Below are 18,720 nucleotides of genomic sequence, written 5' to 3' on the forward strand. Positions count from 1 at the left end.
CCGAATTATTTCTGGTAAGCAATATTCTTGCTTCCACGAGATTTCAATAGGCTTTCGTATATATTTTGCTGTTTTTTATGTACATTGTGTATAAATAAATTTTTTTACATCGCATCCGAATGCTATTAAAATTACAATCATCGTTTTTGAAATAAAAAGTGAAAAAGTAAAAGTGAATAAAATATATACTATTGTTAATAATAAGTTATATATAATTCGTTTTTATACTATACAAAAATACTGTAAGGTATTCTGAAGTATGTTTATAATTATATAAAGATACTGTAAGGTATTTTCAATTATAACAAAGTATCATTTCAACAAATTTGCGATACTTGTAATACAAACGCGAAATGAGTCGTACTGAATGAAAGCCGCGAGAAAAATCCAGAAAATTTAGTCTCCAATAGAAGAAATTATTTAATAATACTTTTCCTTGATTAATCATAAACTAATTATTATTCATCTAGACCGCATCAGTGGTTAACACTAATCCCCATCCATTTTCAGCGACTTGCTTATTTGAAAAAAATACAATTTTTTACATGATCGATTTTAATAAAAAGAAGAAAAGGACGGAATTTCAGGATCAGTGATAACTGATGCTGCTGCACCGTAAAATATTTAATTGTACTTCCCTAACTCTATCTTCCTTTGTATTGCACGCACTGAGTGATAGAGCAGTGAATCGATGAGACCGGCGACGGTGAAGACGCCACCGATGATTGCACAGGTATTCGTCGCGAAATGTCCGAACGACTTTGCCTTCTCGGTGTACTTAACCATGAGTGGGCTCAGCTCGTAGCTGAAGAATATACCCGGCATCCCAGATTCGCCAGTGAGCAAAGATACCTGCTTTGCGTGCCGCGTCACAGAAAATTGATTCGTAAGAAGAGTCGAGCCGTCCGTACGTACGTACGTTGTTGGAACGATCTTGATGTAGTGATAAAACATCATAGCACCTAAAAACAAAAAACCGCATTGTATATTATATAATCAAAATTAGGTGTTTATAAAATATGTATAAAATATAAATAATTTACATTATATGAATAATCATCAAAGATTCAGACTTTGGCAATAGTAAATATTCCGTTTTTTTTTTTTTATATTTATTAATACTATATATTTTTATTTTATCACACACTACTACAGTTAAAATATATTAACAATCCATAACCTAATTACTTTTTCTGTGTTACCTAATTTATAATAATTTACATTGGTTGTATAATCTACTAATATGATCCAATAATGAAAAAATATAATAAAAATATAATTAAAAAAATAAATTAAATCTATTACGGTTTTCATATTAAATTAAATCTATAAGATCAAAAACGATGAAAAACGTGTAATGAATAACATAAACTGATATTGTAGAAAACTGTAAACTTATATATATTGATCACAGATCTTAGGAACACAATATTAAAACGAGCAACAATACACAGGGTATTCGACAAAGCGCTAAAGACTAGTGTAACGTTCGGTAGTCAGAGGCAGAATCTTGTCTTGGCTCGATATATTGACCTGTTTATTGTATTATTTTTGCTTAGCACTAACGAGCCCTTTATAATTGTTTGTATTGTGATAATTCAGAAATAATGATGAAATGAAAAAATAAATATTAAAAATCTAAATTTTTTAATATAATCACTTAAAACATTCAAGGTAACTTGTGTAAAGTTTTATTACAATGCAGAAATTAATGGTTCTGTGTAAATAAGCAAAATTTATTTGTTTACTTATTTACAAAACAATTAGGCTCAGAATAAAACTGCATCAATCATTTTAAATATTTAACATATTTGTATTAAAAAATTTAAAAAACAATTTTTAATAACATGTAATATAAATATTTGTCATACATAATAAAAAATTAATAATTTTTCATTATTATGATACCAAAAGCGACCCAAAGTTTTTTATTTCTTGACAAAAATAAGTTCGCTATTCTTAAAAAAGATAAAATTTCAATTTTCCGCATTTTATGAACAATACACATTTTTTAATTTCTCTTTGAAAAAGTTCTACTTTTTCTAATAAGAAAAAATTTCCAACTACAAAAATTTATGAAAAATTAACTTTGGTAATATTATACATACAGCATATCTTGATACATAATAAACATTTTTTTGCCGAATTCATCACGGAGATATAAAATTAATCCCTAAAAATTGATCTGTTTTTGCTTTATTATTCAACAAAAAAAGCTAAAATTTTATGGAAAAAATTTATCTCTTTTAATACTGAAGATTTGTCGATTAAAAAATTTATCGAAATATAATCGTTCAATAATAAAACAAAAAATGGACCAATTTTTAAGAATTTATTTCATTCCTTTATTTGAATAGAAGAAATAGTTTACTATTGGCGAATTCGGTTGGATTGCACCAGTGCGCGCTGAGTGCGCCCTCGTTTAGTGCAGTTTAGTTTTTCCTATTCTGAATACAAGGCAACAGAATACGAAACACTAATAGCGTTTTCTACTGGGAAAACTGGTGCAGCACCAATGCTGCGGTAGATTTCGATGAAAACTCCACTAGCGCAATAATAGTGCAGGTTTATAGCGTTTTCTACTGGAAAAACTGGTGCACACTGAGTGCAATTTTATTGTTCCACTGTAAAAATCAGTTCACATATTTTCAGTGTTTAGTGTTCTACTGACAAAATTGGTGCAAAAAAATTGCACTGAGTGCAACTTTTGCTCCACCGTCTTTCGAGACGGTGGAAGGTGCCAGTGCAAATTAAAATAGATGTTATGCTTTAAGGTATTATATTAAAGTATATGTTATTATATTATTTTAGTAAACTTTATAACAATGAAATTGTTTAGTTTTTAAACCTGTCTAATGGATGTTCCACTGAACCTGCACTATTATTGCGCTAGTGAAGTTTTCATCGAAATCTACCACAGCGCTGATGCTGCACCAGTTTTCCCAGTAGAAAACGCTATTAGTGTGGTTCAGTGGAACACATCATTAGACAGGTTTAAAAATTAAACAATTTCATTGTTATAAAGTTTACTAAAATAATGTAATAACATATACTTTAATGTAATACCTTAAAGCACGGACATAACATCTATTTAATTTGCACTGGCACCTTCCACCGTCTCGAAAGACGGTGGAGCAAAAGTTGCACTCGGTGCAATTTTTTTGCATCAATTTTGTCAGTAGAACATTAAACACTGAAAATATGTGAACTGATTTTTACAGTGGAGCAATAAAATTGCACTCAGTGCGCACCAGTGTTACACTAGTTTTCCCAGAAAACGCTATAAACGAGGGCGCACTAGTGCGCACTGGTGCACCCAATTGAATTCGCCATATATATCAGGATATTCCCAATATTTTATAATTTTTTTAGATCTCTGAGTTGAAACTCTTTGCTATATTGTTGGAAAAAAGAACTTTATCAATGCACAAAGGAGAAAACCAAACATAAATAATCAAAACTGTCATTGCTATGTATTACTATTTAATTAATATTTAACAATAAAATATACGTAAATCATAAAATATGTATAAATTACATAAAATAAATTATTTTATAAACATAAAAAAAAAAATAAATAGAAATAAAATTAAGAGTGTATCAAATTGCTAGATCGCAAAAAGACACTGATAAAAAAATAAAAAATCTATTAGGCCCGGTTCCACAACTCACGGTTAAATTAACTGGCCGATTATTCCATTGGAATTGACCAATCGTATTTGTCGTTAAGCAAAATTAACAAATACGATTGGTCAATTCCAATGGAATAATCGGCCAGTTAATTTAACCGTGAGTTGTGGAACCGGACTTTAGAAAAAATAACTGAATTATTGTAAAATAAAATAAAGGTTAGATTGCATTTTTTTAAGCTTAGAAATTACAAGGCTTAAAATTAACGATGAATTTCAACTTGATTTTTTTATTCCATAGTTTTTCCTTCAATAGATTTTTTTAAGTTTTTTATCTCGACGTTTCGCAGTCAAGCAATTTGATACTCTTAATTTTTTGTTAATGATATTACTTTGTTTTATTTTTATTGATTTATTTATGATACAATTTATATATTTTTAAATTTATTTTATTATTTAATATTAATTAGATGGTAATACAATACAATATTACTTTCGGTCATTTTTTTTTCTTTTTTATGTACGCGCAATTGGAATCTCCCGCTATACGAATGGTATGTTGTACATACGGACGAAAACGGAAATACCAGATGGTAGCACTGTAGCAGTAGTATTCGTAGCAGTCTTCGCTCACGTCACGTTGCGAAGCATCATGGCGCCTTCCCGATACGAGTGATTATTAGAGTACGAATAGCACGAATAATACGATGCGTTGAGAGGCTCCGGCGATTACACAAGATCAAGTGATCAACTTAAGTTCCAAAATTGAAAAGTAAAACTAAATCACTCCTGATCGACCGCGTTCACTGCAAGATCACTCAACGGACACTTTAATAGTAAGTACACGCATAATCAATTTTGCATGTGTGCGTACGTGTCAATAAACTTGATAAACATTTTTTCAATTTTATTTAAAATTTGGAAAAATTTCCCATTTATTGTCCCATGGAGATAAAGGATCCACAAAACTGTTCAGGGAAAGTGAATTTAATTTATCAGTTCATTAAGCCCTCCCTCCGTTGCGGAAAGATTGTGGTTAGTAATCATAGTCGAGTTTTATATTCAAGATCACCTCAAGTGCTGTCTTAAGATGTCATTAACCAATTATAAGTCGGTATTTATAGTCTAATCTTATTTTAAAAGGCCATCTACAATGGAGAGTCGTAGGCCGTAGCAGTAGTCGTAAAAAATATTTTTATTTCGTACTGCCTTATTGCTTACAGCCTACATCAAACATTGAGCATGCTTATCAGAGCGTTCGGGCGTTCAAGGTTAGTTTTTGGTCGCCTCTCTATGATAGCCGGCTTGTATGTTACTGCTACATCATCTCTATTGTAGATGGCCCTTTAAATCGTCTGAAGTCATCTAATGTCTTAAGATGCTAATACTGCTGTGATTATTTGATAGCATCTTAAGTATTTAAGATGATTATAAATGTCATCAACCAGTACCATATCAGCATTTTAAGATATTACTTGAAATACAATCTTGAAATAAGATTAGACTATGAATACCATGACTTATGACTATTAATTTTTTATTCTTTGCATGTACAAGCAGGCTTGTGCAAGAAATTTATTGAAGTATATTGATAACAAAACTAGTTATTTTGACTTGCGCAAACAGCTGGAACAAATAAAACATTTGTTATACTTGACAAACCAAATTAGCTTGCTCAAATAAATCAGCACATATAACTTAATTTAAACCAATCAGTATTGAGAATAAAAGTTTTGCAAAATTATGTTGAATTGTATACAAAAGAATTGTTCTTTCTGTACTCAAGATTGCTCAATTAATATTAATATATATGAAAACAAAATTTTTCACAAATTTTTATGTAGCAAATAATTTTATCACACTTATTTTCTTTAAAATCTGTTCTTATAAAATTTTATAAAATAATTGGTTATTGTTTTTTTATTACCATGTCTTGTATTTCAATTAAAGAGCTATTTTTGATATATAATATGTTTCACATAATTACCTTAAACTGTATATACAAGCATGCTTGTACAAGTTTATAAAAACGTTTAGGCAAAACTGTGATTGTTTATTGCAAATACGATATACAAGTTCCAGTTGACTTATACAATTACATTGGTTGCGTTCCGAAAACACAATAGTTGCACAACTGTTTTGTGAGCGTTCTCTGAATGCACTGATCAGTGAGCGCAATTCAACATGTTTAGTGAGCACTCACTCAACAGTTGAGTGATCAGTAGTATTTTCTGAATGCAACCATACTTAACAAGTTAAGTAAAATACTTAAATGTACATGATTAATTTTAAGATTGAAAAGAATGGTTTGCACAGAAACAAAGCAAACACTGGAACTACAACTATTTTACAGGCTGTAAGATGCCAGTGGTACCTGGAGGAGCCTATCAGCAAGGACCATCTTGCTTCGATAGAATGAAATTAGGTTTCACAATTGGATTTTGTGTGGGGATGGCTTCTGGCGCACTTTTTGGAGGATTTTCTGCCCTCAGGTATAAGGAAACCCAAAACATATATGCATTACCTGTATTAGATTTATTGAAGATTGAGAATTGCAGAATTAGAATTCAATCAGATAATTTTAATTTTAAATCACATTGTTGTGATTGATTAAATTTTATTAGCGCTGTTTCTTTTTTTGACTTCGAAAATTTGAAACTTGTAAAGAATTCGAAATTAAAGGTGCCTTCAAAACTTTGAAAAATATATTTGTATAAACGACGAATTTAATCAAAAAATGCTAAAAATATTATAAAAAATAATAAAATAAAAAATTAATTACATCCGTTTATTAATTACATACACACATCTCAAAAAATATGAAATTATTGCTAAGTTATAATTTCGAAGTATTATAACATGAAATATTACAATATTATATATTTTAATGTATTAGTTTAAATAGAGTTGAGCGGTTCTCTTATTGAATAATTTGTGTGAAGTGAATTTTTGACATAATTAGACTCGATAGATATGCAAATAAGGAAAGATAATTGTTAATGATACGATCCAATTAAGAAGATTAAAAAAGTAAAAATCAATTTTGTTCAAGTAAATTAATAAAGAATAATAAATTAATATGAATATTTCAATTTTACTAAAGATTAATCTGTAATTTATTAAAAATTAATACAAGATGCTCTTTGCTTCCTGTTTCTCACTATTTGCCTTATTTCTTTGTGCATTGTTTTATTAATTTTATCAAAATTGGCGAGATAAAAATTCATTTTCGAAAGAGACAAAAAACACGATTGCCGATAAAATAGTGCACGAAAAGACAAAAAGGCAATATGCGAAAAGCAAAAAACTCATTATAGATTAACATTAAATCTTCCTTAGCATAAACAAAATAATTTTAGAGAGATGATCTGACAACAGATTTGTTTTACACAACATTTTTTCAGACAAAATAATCTTTTTATTTATTACACAGAATTATATATTCTTTTTCACTTTGTGACAATTCTGTGTAATAAATAAAAACATTTGTCTATTTTTTTTAAGTATAGACAATAACGTAAAATGGAATCAACAATTGAATACAAAAAATGAAACAAAGTTAGACAGTTTTGTTATTAACTGCTGTTGCGTTCACGACAATATTTGCTATATATAAAAGTTTTAGACTTTGTCAAGCAAACATACTCTTCCATCAAAATTATGGCTGCATTCCAATATTACTGCCAGTACTGAAAATCTATAATGTACATAATGGAAACTATAGATTTTCAGTACTGGCAGTAATATCAGAACACAGCTTATATAAAAGGACAATATTGCGCTTTTAGAAATAATCCTAAAAAATAATCCTTTATTATAAGAGAAAATTTTGTCTGAAAATTTGTGCACACATGCGTTATCTAGGTAGTCATTTATAGAAATATGTTACTATATTGATATTACATGCATACACAAGTCAATTCAATCTGTAAAACTGACTTCGCCAGCATCTTAAAAAAAGTTAAAGCAAAAAATTGATAAAAAGTGATTAAAATTACATATTTTTTCATTTAAGAACACAATTACATTAAAAATTGTTGGATTTTATCATATAAGTTTGTAAATGTGCTTATCGCGATACTATTATTATTATATTAAATTAATAATATTGATTCTGCCAAGTTTAGAAGCTTGAAGTATTAGAAATTCAAATACCGAAAATCTTCAAAACAAATTCCTAATTTTAAATTTCAATCTTTAATTCGTAATTCTCAATCTGCAATGTGTAATCTGATAGGGGCATTAGATAAATACATGTGGATCATAACGTTTTTTCCAGATACGGTTTGAGGGGGAGAGAACTGTTAAACAACGTCGGCAAAGTGATGCTTCAAGGTGGCGGCACGTTTGGCACATTTATGGCTATTGGAACAGGGATACGATGCTAGTGCACGGAGTTACCATAGAGTTATCTTACAGTCTTTTTTTGTTACAACTGTTTGCATTGTATTATATAATCGCGAATCATTAAGTCTTTAATAAAAATAGCATTAAGGAGAATGAAGACATACCTTCCAAGGCGACTACGGTCATATCATCCATAGGATTTGTTTTCCCTGGGATGTTGAGCCCGAAACTCAAATGTCTGATCTTGTGTGTCATATTGAAGTGAGATGAGGTGTAAGGTTGAACATCATGCACTGCGACAAATCAAAGAATAAAGCACAGTACTATGAGAACATGGTACAAGAAATATAAGATAAGAAAAAAACTGTCAAGTCTCGTTAGCTCACCATGAACATGATTGACCGAGAAACTGGCGCCTGGCGCGATGTGAAAACTACCACCGACTCTATTCACTTCCATATAACCATAAATCTGACAGCCCTGCGTAAAGGCGTGCTTGAGCTTTTCCATGGACTTGTCGTTTTGACATTGTTTAACATCAGCTGGATCTGGTGGCGCCCACTTTTTGCGCCTGTAGGCCTCCCAAACGTCCTCGCAGGTGTTGCAACATCTGTACGGACAAAACGAAATTTTATAAATGTGTTAAAAAAGATATTCTAATCTAGAACATGAAAAAATTATGCTTTTTAGGATTTTGTTTTTAAGAAAATTGCTGTACATATTTTTTGCACTTTTAAACATCTGCATGTTAATAAATATTTATAAATTTTGGTTGACTACATATTCATTAGCTTTAAATTATATAGATTTAAAGACAAACAGTTTTCAAATTTATAAATGAGAAATATTGTAAATTATAAAAATAGCATAAATTTAAAAAACAAGTATCAATTTTTTAACAAGATTGAATTTAACATGTATGAAAAAAGGGTAATTTATAGATATTGCAATAACTCTAGTGCAATAAAGACATGTATATATACATAAAGACTGCAATTGTTAAGTTCAATAGTTCCTCAGAAATTATCATCAATTAATATAAAAAATTTGTTTCTAATTTTACATAAAAATTAATAAACATTTAGCTATATATTTTTTTTCTGTAGTGTAAAAAAAATGACTTATTTTTGTAAATTTAAAAAACTTACATATATTCTTCTATGCTATTATATATTTACTTGTACATATTTAATAAATATCTACAAACTGACACACGAACTGATATATATATATATATCAGTTTATATATATATTTAATAAATATCTACAATATATATATACACACACAACATATCTACAAACTGACACACACGCACACACGCGCGCGCGCGCGTGCACACACACCTAATACATACATACGTGTGTGTGTGTGTGTGTGTGTGTGTGTGTGTGTGTGTGTGTGTGTGTGTTAGGTGTGTGCGCGCGCGCGCGCGTGTGTGCGTGCGTGTGTGTCAGTTTGTAGATACCGTAGCACAAAAACTATCTTTCTTGATGAAATTTAGTATAAATATTCTACAGATAATTAATTTCAGCGTGACGTGCTCCAATTTTTAATTTTTTAATTTAAAATGTTATTAACAATTGTTAAAAAAATCTGTTTTCAAAACTTTATTTTTGCAAATTTTAATGAAATAAAAATGTCATGCTGAACGTTTTTGCTTAAACAAAAAAACCCAGTTTAAATTTTCTGTTTCAGATCATTTTTGCGACTTGTACGCTGCACGGCGCATTTTTCAGACACCATTTTCAAGCCGCCTTCCATAACAACCTTAAATTTCAAATCAATCTACACATTACATTTTTCAAAAAAAATTCTTGAGAAACAGGCCATTTAGACCAAGTTTTCCCCTATAATTTGCTTAAAATAATTTTGTAGTTTTATTAAGAAAAACATTTGTTAAAAAATATGGTTATTTTTATAAATAATTAAGAGGATAAAATAAGAAAATAAAAGAAACAATATCTTAAGGAGGTTCATGGACGACTCTCTAGTCTAGACACAAATTTTCTAAATTATTTTATTCATATACAAGATACATGAATAAATAACTAAAAAAATTATTTTTAAGATAAATTCAACAAGTTTTTAAATTCAATAAGCTTCTTTTAAATTAAAGTATTTTTTAATCATATTTAACAATATGATTTGAGTTTTGTAAATGTCATTTAGATTTAACAGTTTAAGGTATTCTTAAAGAAAAGGGTCTAGATTAGTTTTATATGTAAACACCAAACAAAGTGGCAGAATAATTAATAAGTCAAGGAACAAGATTTAAGATTTTCGGAAGAAAAGAAAGTCGTGTAGAAGATCTGCAGATTAGATACATTAAAGACATACACACAACATGAACCGCAAAATCTGCGATTTCACATATTTTAAGATTTTTAAGATTAAATATTAATAATAAATTGTCACCACATATTGTATGTGGTTATTAGAAAGCTTGTAATTCAGGTTTTTATAATCTAATACTTTTATTTATATGCTCAGTAATTACTAAAAGAAAAGCTTATACTTCCAATAAAAAATTGAACAATTCCCATATGAACTAAATTTCGAAACTTTGAGAGACTTTTTCTAGCATATATGTACGGCAAGCTTATTTCATATTTCACGAGCGTGTATTGACACTTAAATAATAATTCCTGTAAATAAGAGCTAAATCTGCAGTACTTCGTTACATGTAAGAACCACCTTAAAATAAAAAATTAGAATTTTTTAATCATTATCAAATATCAAACTGCATTTTTTAGATAACTATTAAATATTAAAATAAAAATATAATATTTTGCTAATGTTTAAGATTAAATTCTTTAAAGAATATTAAATTATATATAAACAAGATTGTTGTTGTTTCATCTAAGTAAAAAGTTATATTCTGAATATTTTAGAAACAATGTTAAGTATTTTAGTTATAATGTTATACTAATGTTGATACTGTTTTTTCTATGTAAACTAAAATATGCCTTTAAACAAGTCTCAACCTCAATATGCAAGTATAATCTTACTTCATAGTGTCTGTGGCTGCTCCATAACAATCGCCACAGACCTCTGTGGTGGAACCAATCTCCACTGCCTGTAAAAATGTTCTGTCCAATAATAACTAAACGGACATTTTGGTCGGAAGATACCTATAGAAACCCTGTGTTACCTTCTCTGTAGTTTTACTAACAGCCTTCGCATCTGTAATATCTGCAATAAATTTTTTTTAGATATATGACTAAGTAGTTACATAGAATCATAGAAAAACATAGTAACTACATTAATCACTGAACAACCACCAGTAAATGACTGTTCAGAAAAAATATTAATAAGATTTATAATAAATCGCGAATTAATATTTTTTATTCAGATTTGATAAAAATATAGTTTTTATTTATGAATGTTACTAATTATTTATTATAAGTTATTTTTATGTGTTTATTGAGACTGATGCTTAAGAGAAACATTATGCTTACTTGTTCTTTGTGGATCCTCTATAGGTTTGCCGTTCAAGTCTAACCGTCTCTTGAAAATATTGTGCTCTATGTGCAAGTGCTGCTCACCCGTCGTGTCCATGGCGTCTATCGATAAAACTGCAAAATACTGAAATGCTGGAAACTGACATTGCCTTCTTTGTCTATGCACCAGCAGTGCAATCTGTACTTACGATCACAAGACACAGCAGGGACTATTATATCCAAATTGATTCTCAGTTTAGAACCCCTGGATGTATCTACAAATAATTCCTCGCTCATACTTGGTGTAAGATAATAATTTACCTCTGACAAAAACAGTATGCCCATGATGATTGTACTAATGATTGTAACTGAAAAGGTATTATTATTTCATCATTTACACTGGTGTGATATGAACAGTCAGTGATTCTTATCAATTATAACAAGATCCGACACATCAAGCTGCACTTGATTTACTGTCAGCTATAGGTATAGTCCTTATCAAATACACATGTATGCAAGCAACAAGGAATATAAGTTCAAACATTGGACATCAATATAAAATATTCCAGATAACAAAATGTATCTAAGCCAAATTACACAAATCAGTGATTGGTTATAATAAACAGTAAAATTATCCTATAACAAATTTAACACTAAAATGAAGTAACACTGAACTGGTCTAAAACTAATACTAAGCAATATATAATTTTTTGCCATTACATATACATTTCTGTAATCGTTACCATAAGAAATTGAGCAATACAATTGGTTAATTCGGTCGATTACAGCTGATTTGAACAATATAATTGATTGAAATCTTATGGTTATGATTACAGAAGTGTATGTGCAATGGCCTTTAGTATAAACAATGCAATAAGTATATCATTAATAAACTATATATTTATCTTAAATCTTTTTTGAACTTATTTAACTTGACCCTATTATCATATACTATATTACAAAATTTGAGTCTACATTATTGTTAATTTGCCGATAATATTGTGTTGAAGCTGTAAGGTACAAATTTGCCAACAATTTGTTCGGTATGACAGCAGTATATAATATATGAGCAAGAAGTCAGCCATAAACATGTTGCTATCTGAAATCTTAATAAAAAAGCATAATTTATAAAAGTATTTCAATCAACAAAATATTTAAGCACTTTAAGATTGTTTGCACTAATGTAGATTAACTTTGATCTCTAATTTTCTATTTTTTTCTAATTCTCAAAACTATATAAAGAATAAGTTAAACCAAGATAAAAGTTCTAACAATTAGAAAAAAAATTAAAACATCTACTTCTTTCTTCGAAAGAAGATAAAAAATAAGTTAAACTGAGACTAAAGTTACAATTTATATTGGTGTAAACAGACCTTAAGAAATTAAGCATTTACTGATATTGCTTAATTCCACGTAAAGCAATTAACAATTTAGCGCAGCGAAATGTGAACATGTTACGGTTGTCGTAGAATAATTCTCCGGCGAATTCTCGCATTCGCCGATGACGGATAGGGAAACAGTACTGTATTTACCGATGGCGCCGCTGAAGGTTCTCACGAGGATATCGGCCTCCTCACGTACCTTCGGATGCACGTCCAGGTGCCGTAGCATCTGCATTTTCCCGGCGATAGCGTAAGGCGAACGTTCTACCTGTCGCTGTCGAACGTTTTCCTTGATTTTCCTGTATGTCTACGATACGTTTACGATTCATGACAAGCCGCCCCGCCACTGCCTTCCACCTCAAAACGTAGTAGACAACATGCCATTGGCTGAATTGGGCTGAATTCAGCGGAGACAACTTTGAGCAGAGAATGACTGCGTTCAGCAGAAAAAGCAGCTTTGCAAGCAACCGTTGTAAAATTCTTTAGAGTTCCGCTGCTAAATCAAAATGAACAGATTTTTATGAAACTTTGTAGAGAAATAATTGACTGTCAAATTTTTAGAAAGCTGAACTAGCTAGTTATTTATATAGATATTAAATATTTTTTATTAAACATGATGGGTGCATTCGGGGAGACGCTATTAGCGCTACCAGCATCAGTCCATCTTCATTACTCATTAAAAGTAGAAGAAGGATAAACTAATTCAAGGCAGCGATCATGTAACTTTTTTCTTATAGTATATCCACACAACTTGCATAAGCGCATAAGCATATACATACATAAGAAAATTGATTTTTTCTGAAGTCGACAAGCACTTACATAAGAAAATAGACAAAATCGAATTCCTTATGCAAATGCTTATGCGCTTATGCAAGTTTGTGTGAATATATCATTAGGGCGAAAACGTGAAAAGTGAAAATTTTCATGTAACTATCTACTAGTTTACACCGAGCACTTGGTACGCGTATCAAGTAGTGAATTTAAGCTGATCAGCCAATGATTAAACACATTCACTAGTTATTTACTATTTGATACGCGTATCAAATGCACGATGTAAACTAGGCCAATGTCGTGTAACCCGAAGGCAGATAACGAGACGTAGGTGTCGTAGTCGTAGTCGTAGGGTAAGGCAGAGAAAAACGTAAAGCTGGTCACACACACTTTCCGTAGAACGTAACAGTAAGGTTTCGACATGTTGAATTGGGCGACCGTAACAGTAAGCGACTAAATCAAGTACGTGATTGGTCAAAACCTTACTGTTACGTTCTACGGAAAGTGTGTGTGTGACCCGCTTAAGTCGTAATATACTACTACTCTAGAGTCTAGAATAGTATACTACGGCATCTACGACTTACGACGTTTTTGTTCTCTGCCTTCGGCCTAACTGTCCTGGAGATGCGGCAGCATACGTAACATACGCGATTTTATTAATTACGCGACGTGCGACATGTGTGACGTGCAACGTCCGACCATGGGCGGCATGGGCGCAGCCATGCCTGTGACGTTGAAATATGGCCGTACCTGGTACCCTGCGCAGAACTATCCCAAATTCGTCTCAAGAACGAGCACATCTTACATTCTTCCACCATGGTGTAAACCTTTGAGTATATATACATGGAGGAGGAATTGCTATGGTTTCATGTAGACCGAAAGTGTGTCCAAGATCTGTGCGAGAGAGAAAGATATATCATGATACTCGCTTTCTCTACGCATGCGTTAATATCATTATCTGCACCGCAGTTTCAACACTTCTTGTGCACTTCTTGTGCACTTTTGTACTTAATTACGAATTGTATGTGTGTGTGAAACATACAATGCCAGCCATTGTACATATAGCGTTTGACGCATGCGCAGAGAGAGCAAGTATCATGATATACCTTTCTCTCTCGCACAGATCTTGGACACATTTTCAGTGCTGGCATTCCTCCTCCATGTATATATACTTAAAGGTGTAAACTAGGTTTGTAAGGTCTATGGTTTGGTTCGTTTGATCGTATATGGACTGCGTTCTGATATTTACTGTCAGTACTGAAAATCTATAGTTTACGTTATATATACTGTAGATTTTCAGTACTGACAGTAAGAGCCACAAGCTTTTTCGTAACACGTTACGTTACGTTAAGTGCTCCATAAACCTAAGTTCGTACTTCAAATTAAACTTACATCAACGCACAAAGAAACTTTTAACGTAAGTTCTTAAGTTCGTACTTCAAATTAAACTTACATCAACGCACAAAGAAACTTTTAACGTAAGTTCTTAAGTTCTTACGTTAAGGATTTCTTTGTGCGTTGATTTAAGTTAAATTTTAAGTACAACTTCGATTCGTATGGAGTACTTAACGTAACGTAACGCGTTATGGAAGAGTTTGTGCGGTGGCCCTTATTGCACTAGTGCAGCACACAGCCATAGACCTTATAGATATGGACCGGCAATTGCCTACAGTTTGTGTATAGAAAACGGTGTCCAGAAGAGGTGCGAGAGAGAAACAGACTTTTAGTACTTCTTTTGGTCTGTTCTTTCTAGCTGCACTGTTGCACTGGTGCAATAAGTTAGAATGAGAAAAAATATACTTGTCTTACTTTAACTTATTGTACCGGTGCAACAGTGCAGCTAGAAAGAACAGACCATTTCTCTAAAGTTACCGGAAATAACTATCGTGCATGTCAGCACACATGCATACATATGTATATACATATATATACACACACATAAGTTAAAACACGTGACCAAAACGTATCCAATCATTGGATTTCAATGTATAATATGTACAAGCATGCGCGAAACATACATTCCGGACTCTTTAGAGAGAGAAGTATGGACACGGTTTCGCTTGGTATTGTCAGTCCATATCAGTCCTTTGGTCTGTTCTTTCTAGCTGCACTGTTGCACTGGTGCAATAAGTTAGAATGAGAAAAAATATACTTGTCTTACTTTAATTTATTGCACCGGTGCAACAGTGCAGCTAGAAAGAACAGGGGATCTATTACGGTTCTTGGGTGAGTTCACTCACTGTGAAAATGTGAAAAGTGAACAACAGTGATTGGTGTATATTGTTAGTTCTAAAAGTATACACCAATCAGTGGAGGTAGTGCTGGAAATGTGAAAAGTGAGTGAACTCACCTAAGAACCGTAATAGACCCCCAGACCACATATCTATAAGGTCTATGTACACAGCACAGTGCAGCAGTGCAGGAATAAAAAAACAAATCTTTAATTTGTGTCTCTTGCTGTAGATGTATGAAAAGCTCCATTCACATTTTTCTTTCTGACAAAAGTGGATAAAGGATCTGCGAGATTAATTCAGATTATTTTGCTGTTGTACTTGATTGAAGTTAAATTGATATTCCATTAACATGCCGATCTTGGACAAAAGAAAAAGCGACGATATCTTAGCGTTGGTGCCCGCTTCGAAAAGAACCAAGAATGAAGTCGTCTTTAGCAACAGGGAAAAAGCGGTTATTCAAAGCGTAAGTATAACCTTAAGTGTATCATTTCTTGGAAAAAAGTTTTTGTATAGATTGTTAATCTCATAGTGCTGTATTATACATAACGTTTATAAAATTTTAAAGGGTCCACCACGGACGTCCTCCTTAATGTCAATGATAATGCTACTCGAGGGACACCAAGGGGATATCTTCTCCATAGAATTTCATCCTGAAGGACAGTACCTCGCGTCTACAGGATTTGATCGACAAATATGTACGTTTAGCATTAAGGGGATTTTTTTATTAATACATTTACGTTAGTAAATTTGGTTATTTAATTTAATAAGTTGTACTGTTTTGCAGTTATCTGGAATGTTTATGGAGAATGTGAAAACATTGGTGTCATGACTGGGCACAGTGGTGCTATAATGGAATTACATTTTAGTCCAGATGGCAATCACTTGTATACAGCTAGCACAGACATGACATTGGGCTTGTGGGATATAATAGCTGGCACACGAATTAAAAAGCTAAAGGGTCATACTTCGTTTGTAAATTCTGTATCAGGTGCGCGAAGAGGACCCACACTGCTCTGTTCGGGTAGCGATGACAGTACGATACGTATTTGGGATCCCAGAAAACGGGGTCAGTGCTATACGTTAAACAACACATATCAGGTAAGCAAAAGCATTCATATTAAGTTGGGTTAGGCTAAAATATTTTTTTTTAACTAAATAAAGTTAAAATTAACACTTTGAATGCCACATAGGCCATTGTTAGTCTATGTTGAATTTTATGCTCAGATTTTTTTGTAGTTTTTAATAATACTGAAGTCAGATAAGTGTGTTAATGTAAGAGTTTTGGTTACCATTATTAGGTCACTGCAGTGACGTTTAATGATACAGCGGAACAAGTGATTAGCGGAGGTATTGATAACGACATAAAGGTATGGGATCTTCGAAAGAATGCTGTACTTTACAAGTTGAAAGGCCACACTGATACCATCACTGGATTAAGTCTTAGTCCTGATGGATCTTACATACTTTCCAATGCCATGGATAACATGCTGAAGATATGGGACGTAAGACCATTTGCGCCCTATGAGCGTTGTGTGAAGATATTATCGGGACATCAACACAATTTCGAAAAGGTATCTTTTTCGTAGTAATATCTTATTTTGATCTATAATGACTTGAAAAAAGTTTTTATATTATAGAAAGGAAAATTAAGCCTGTATCTGAGAGATAATGCATTAAAGATTGAATATTTCATTTTAAAGATAAGAATTTGATTAGTTAAATAATCTTTTTCAAATTTAATTTGTTTTGTTTTAACTGATTAAATTCTAATTTTTAATTTACAATTTTCAATTTTTAATGCATAATTTAATACATTTTATGTAGCTTTATATATTGTTTTTCTTAGAATCTACTCAGATGTGCGTGGTCACTGGATGGTAGCAAGGTATCAGCAGGATCGTCAGACCGATTTCATTATATCTGGGATACAACGAGTCGTAGAATATTATACAAGTTGCCAGGGCACAATGGATCTGTGAACGACATCGATTTCCATCCAAAGGAACCTATAGGTATGGGATTTGTGATACAAGATAAACAATATACAAATATTGAGAGAAATATATTTTTGTTATAGTTTTTAATTTATTTTGATAAATATTATAAATATAAAAGTGTAAAAATAAATTTTAATCTATATAAAATATTATAATAATAACAATAACATTGTATTCATTTCAGTGTGCTCAGGATCTAGCGACAAACAAATTTATCTGGGTGAAATTGAAGCTTAATAACATGGAAGTCGTACTCATAATATCTATGTAAAAAAATATGAAGAAAAGCATTTTCGAATATCGGTAATTCTTCTCTCGTTAGTAATTATTAATTTTGAACATTGATTGTACATATTCTCATTCTCCTTTCAAAGATAATTATTGCTAATTAAACACAGGACTCACATTGAATATATCCATGTATTTATAAAAAAAAATAAAAAATGTCTTTGAATATTGATAATTTTTGTCTTGTTAGTTTAATTTTTATGGATATACATTTTCTCATTCTTTCAAAGATCATTATTACATACTTAATCGTATTTACATTCATAAAAAAAAAAAAAAAAAAAAAAAAAGTAAACAGCAATCATTTTTCTCGTCAGTTTAATTTCCTTTCTTACATTGTGAATACATGTATGTGCATTGTCTCAGTCTCCATTGAAAGATAATGATCGCTAATTAATCACATGGGAGTTTATAATAATGAGAGCTTCACGAGTCGATAATAATTGCGAGTCAATCACCCGAATCGCTCTCTACAATTTCTACAATCGGCAACGGGAAACTCTCACATGGGATATGATCATATGATGAATCGTCCGCGATTAATCGCTCGATCGATCGCATTCGAAACCCGAGAGTGCGAGCGAATGTGCGCGGCGTAGTTCGTAACGCGCTAGAGGGGGGCGGGACACAC

At 31.5% G+C, this 18,720-nt stretch overlaps 3 protein-coding genes across 12 annotated transcripts; 2 read left to right on the plus strand and 1 right to left on the minus strand.

The window, feature by feature from the left end:
* Positions 1 to 189: 189 nt before the first annotated feature.
* LOC105837672 (endoplasmic reticulum-Golgi intermediate compartment protein 3) lies at positions 190 to 13,327 on the minus strand. 10 transcript variants are annotated; one of them, XM_012682635.3, is made up of 8 exons: positions 12,999 to 13,327; positions 11,627 to 11,785; positions 11,436 to 11,570; positions 11,129 to 11,169; positions 10,986 to 11,053; positions 8,363 to 8,586; positions 8,141 to 8,269; positions 190 to 962 (listed from the first exon to the last, which is right to left on the minus strand). In XM_012682635.3, the coding sequence occupies exons 1-8, from the start codon at positions 13,126 to 13,128 to the stop codon at positions 625 to 627; spliced, it is 1,224 nt and encodes a 407-aa protein (XP_012538089.1). In that variant the 5' UTR covers positions 13,129 to 13,327; the 3' UTR covers positions 190 to 624. The 10 variants fall into 10 exon arrangements, with proteins under 10 accessions (XP_012538089.1, XP_028046173.1, XP_028046175.1 ...); XM_028190372.2 differs by having other exon boundaries at positions 11,627 to 11,692; positions 12,999 to 13,326; XM_028190374.2 differs by having other exon boundaries at positions 11,627 to 11,692; positions 12,950 to 13,326.
* On the plus strand, positions 4,220 to 8,133 carry LOC105837673 (reactive oxygen species modulator 1). The gene is made up of 3 exons (XM_012682640.3): positions 4,220 to 4,465; positions 5,983 to 6,121; positions 7,909 to 8,133. Exons 2-3 carry the CDS (start codon positions 5,991 to 5,993, stop codon positions 8,015 to 8,017), a joined length of 240 nt encoding a protein of 79 aa, XP_012538094.1. The 5' UTR covers positions 4,220 to 4,465; positions 5,983 to 5,990; the 3' UTR covers positions 8,018 to 8,133.
* Positions 13,328 to 15,958: 2,631 nt separating the features above from the next.
* LOC105835627 (U5 small nuclear ribonucleoprotein 40 kDa protein) lies at positions 15,959 to 18,264 on the plus strand. The gene is made up of 6 exons (XM_012679081.2): positions 15,959 to 16,267; positions 16,370 to 16,499; positions 16,589 to 16,902; positions 17,103 to 17,375; positions 17,651 to 17,816; positions 17,986 to 18,264. Exons 1-6 carry the CDS (start codon positions 16,154 to 16,156, stop codon positions 18,036 to 18,038), a joined length of 1,050 nt encoding a protein of 349 aa, XP_012534535.1. The 5' UTR covers positions 15,959 to 16,153; the 3' UTR covers positions 18,039 to 18,264.
* Positions 18,265 to 18,720: the final 456 nt, after the last annotated feature.

The sequence above is a fragment of the Monomorium pharaonis genome, chromosome 9 (assembly GCF_013373865.1).
Source record: "Monomorium pharaonis isolate MP-MQ-018 chromosome 9, ASM1337386v2, whole genome shotgun sequence".
NCBI lineage: Eukaryota > Metazoa > Arthropoda > Insecta > Hymenoptera > Formicidae > Monomorium > Monomorium pharaonis.

Bases quoted from the DNA above. Each gene is read 5' to 3' on its own strand.
- LOC105837673 (XM_012682640.3), top strand. From the start codon at position 5,991: ATGCCAGTGGTACCTGGAGGAGCCTATCAGCAAGGACCATCTTGCTTC. The intron at 6,122-7,908 runs GTATAAGGAAAC...CGTTTTTTCCAG, and splicing joins GGAGGATTTTCTGCCCTCAG to ATACGGTTTGAGGGGGAGAG.
- LOC105837672 (XM_012682635.3), bottom strand. From the start codon at position 13,128: ATGAATCGTAAACGTATCGTAGACATACAGGAAAATCAAGGAAAACGT. The intron at 11,571-11,626 runs GTAAGTACAGAT...GTCAGTTTCCAG, and splicing joins CCCTGCTGTGTCTTGTGATC to CATTTCAGTATTTTGCAGTT. The intron at 11,054-11,128 runs GTAACACAGGGT...ACATTTTTACAG, and splicing joins TTAGTAAAACTACAGAGAAG to GCAGTGGAGATTGGTTCCAC.
- LOC105835627 (XM_012679081.2), top strand. From the start codon at position 16,154: ATGCCGATCTTGGACAAAAGAAAAAGCGACGATATCTTAGCGTTGGTG. The intron at 16,268-16,369 runs GTAAGTATAACC...AAAATTTTAAAG, and splicing joins AAAAAGCGGTTATTCAAAGC to GGTCCACCACGGACGTCCTC. The intron at 16,903-17,102 runs GTAAGCAAAAGC...TACCATTATTAG, and splicing joins CGTTAAACAACACATATCAG to GTCACTGCAGTGACGTTTAA.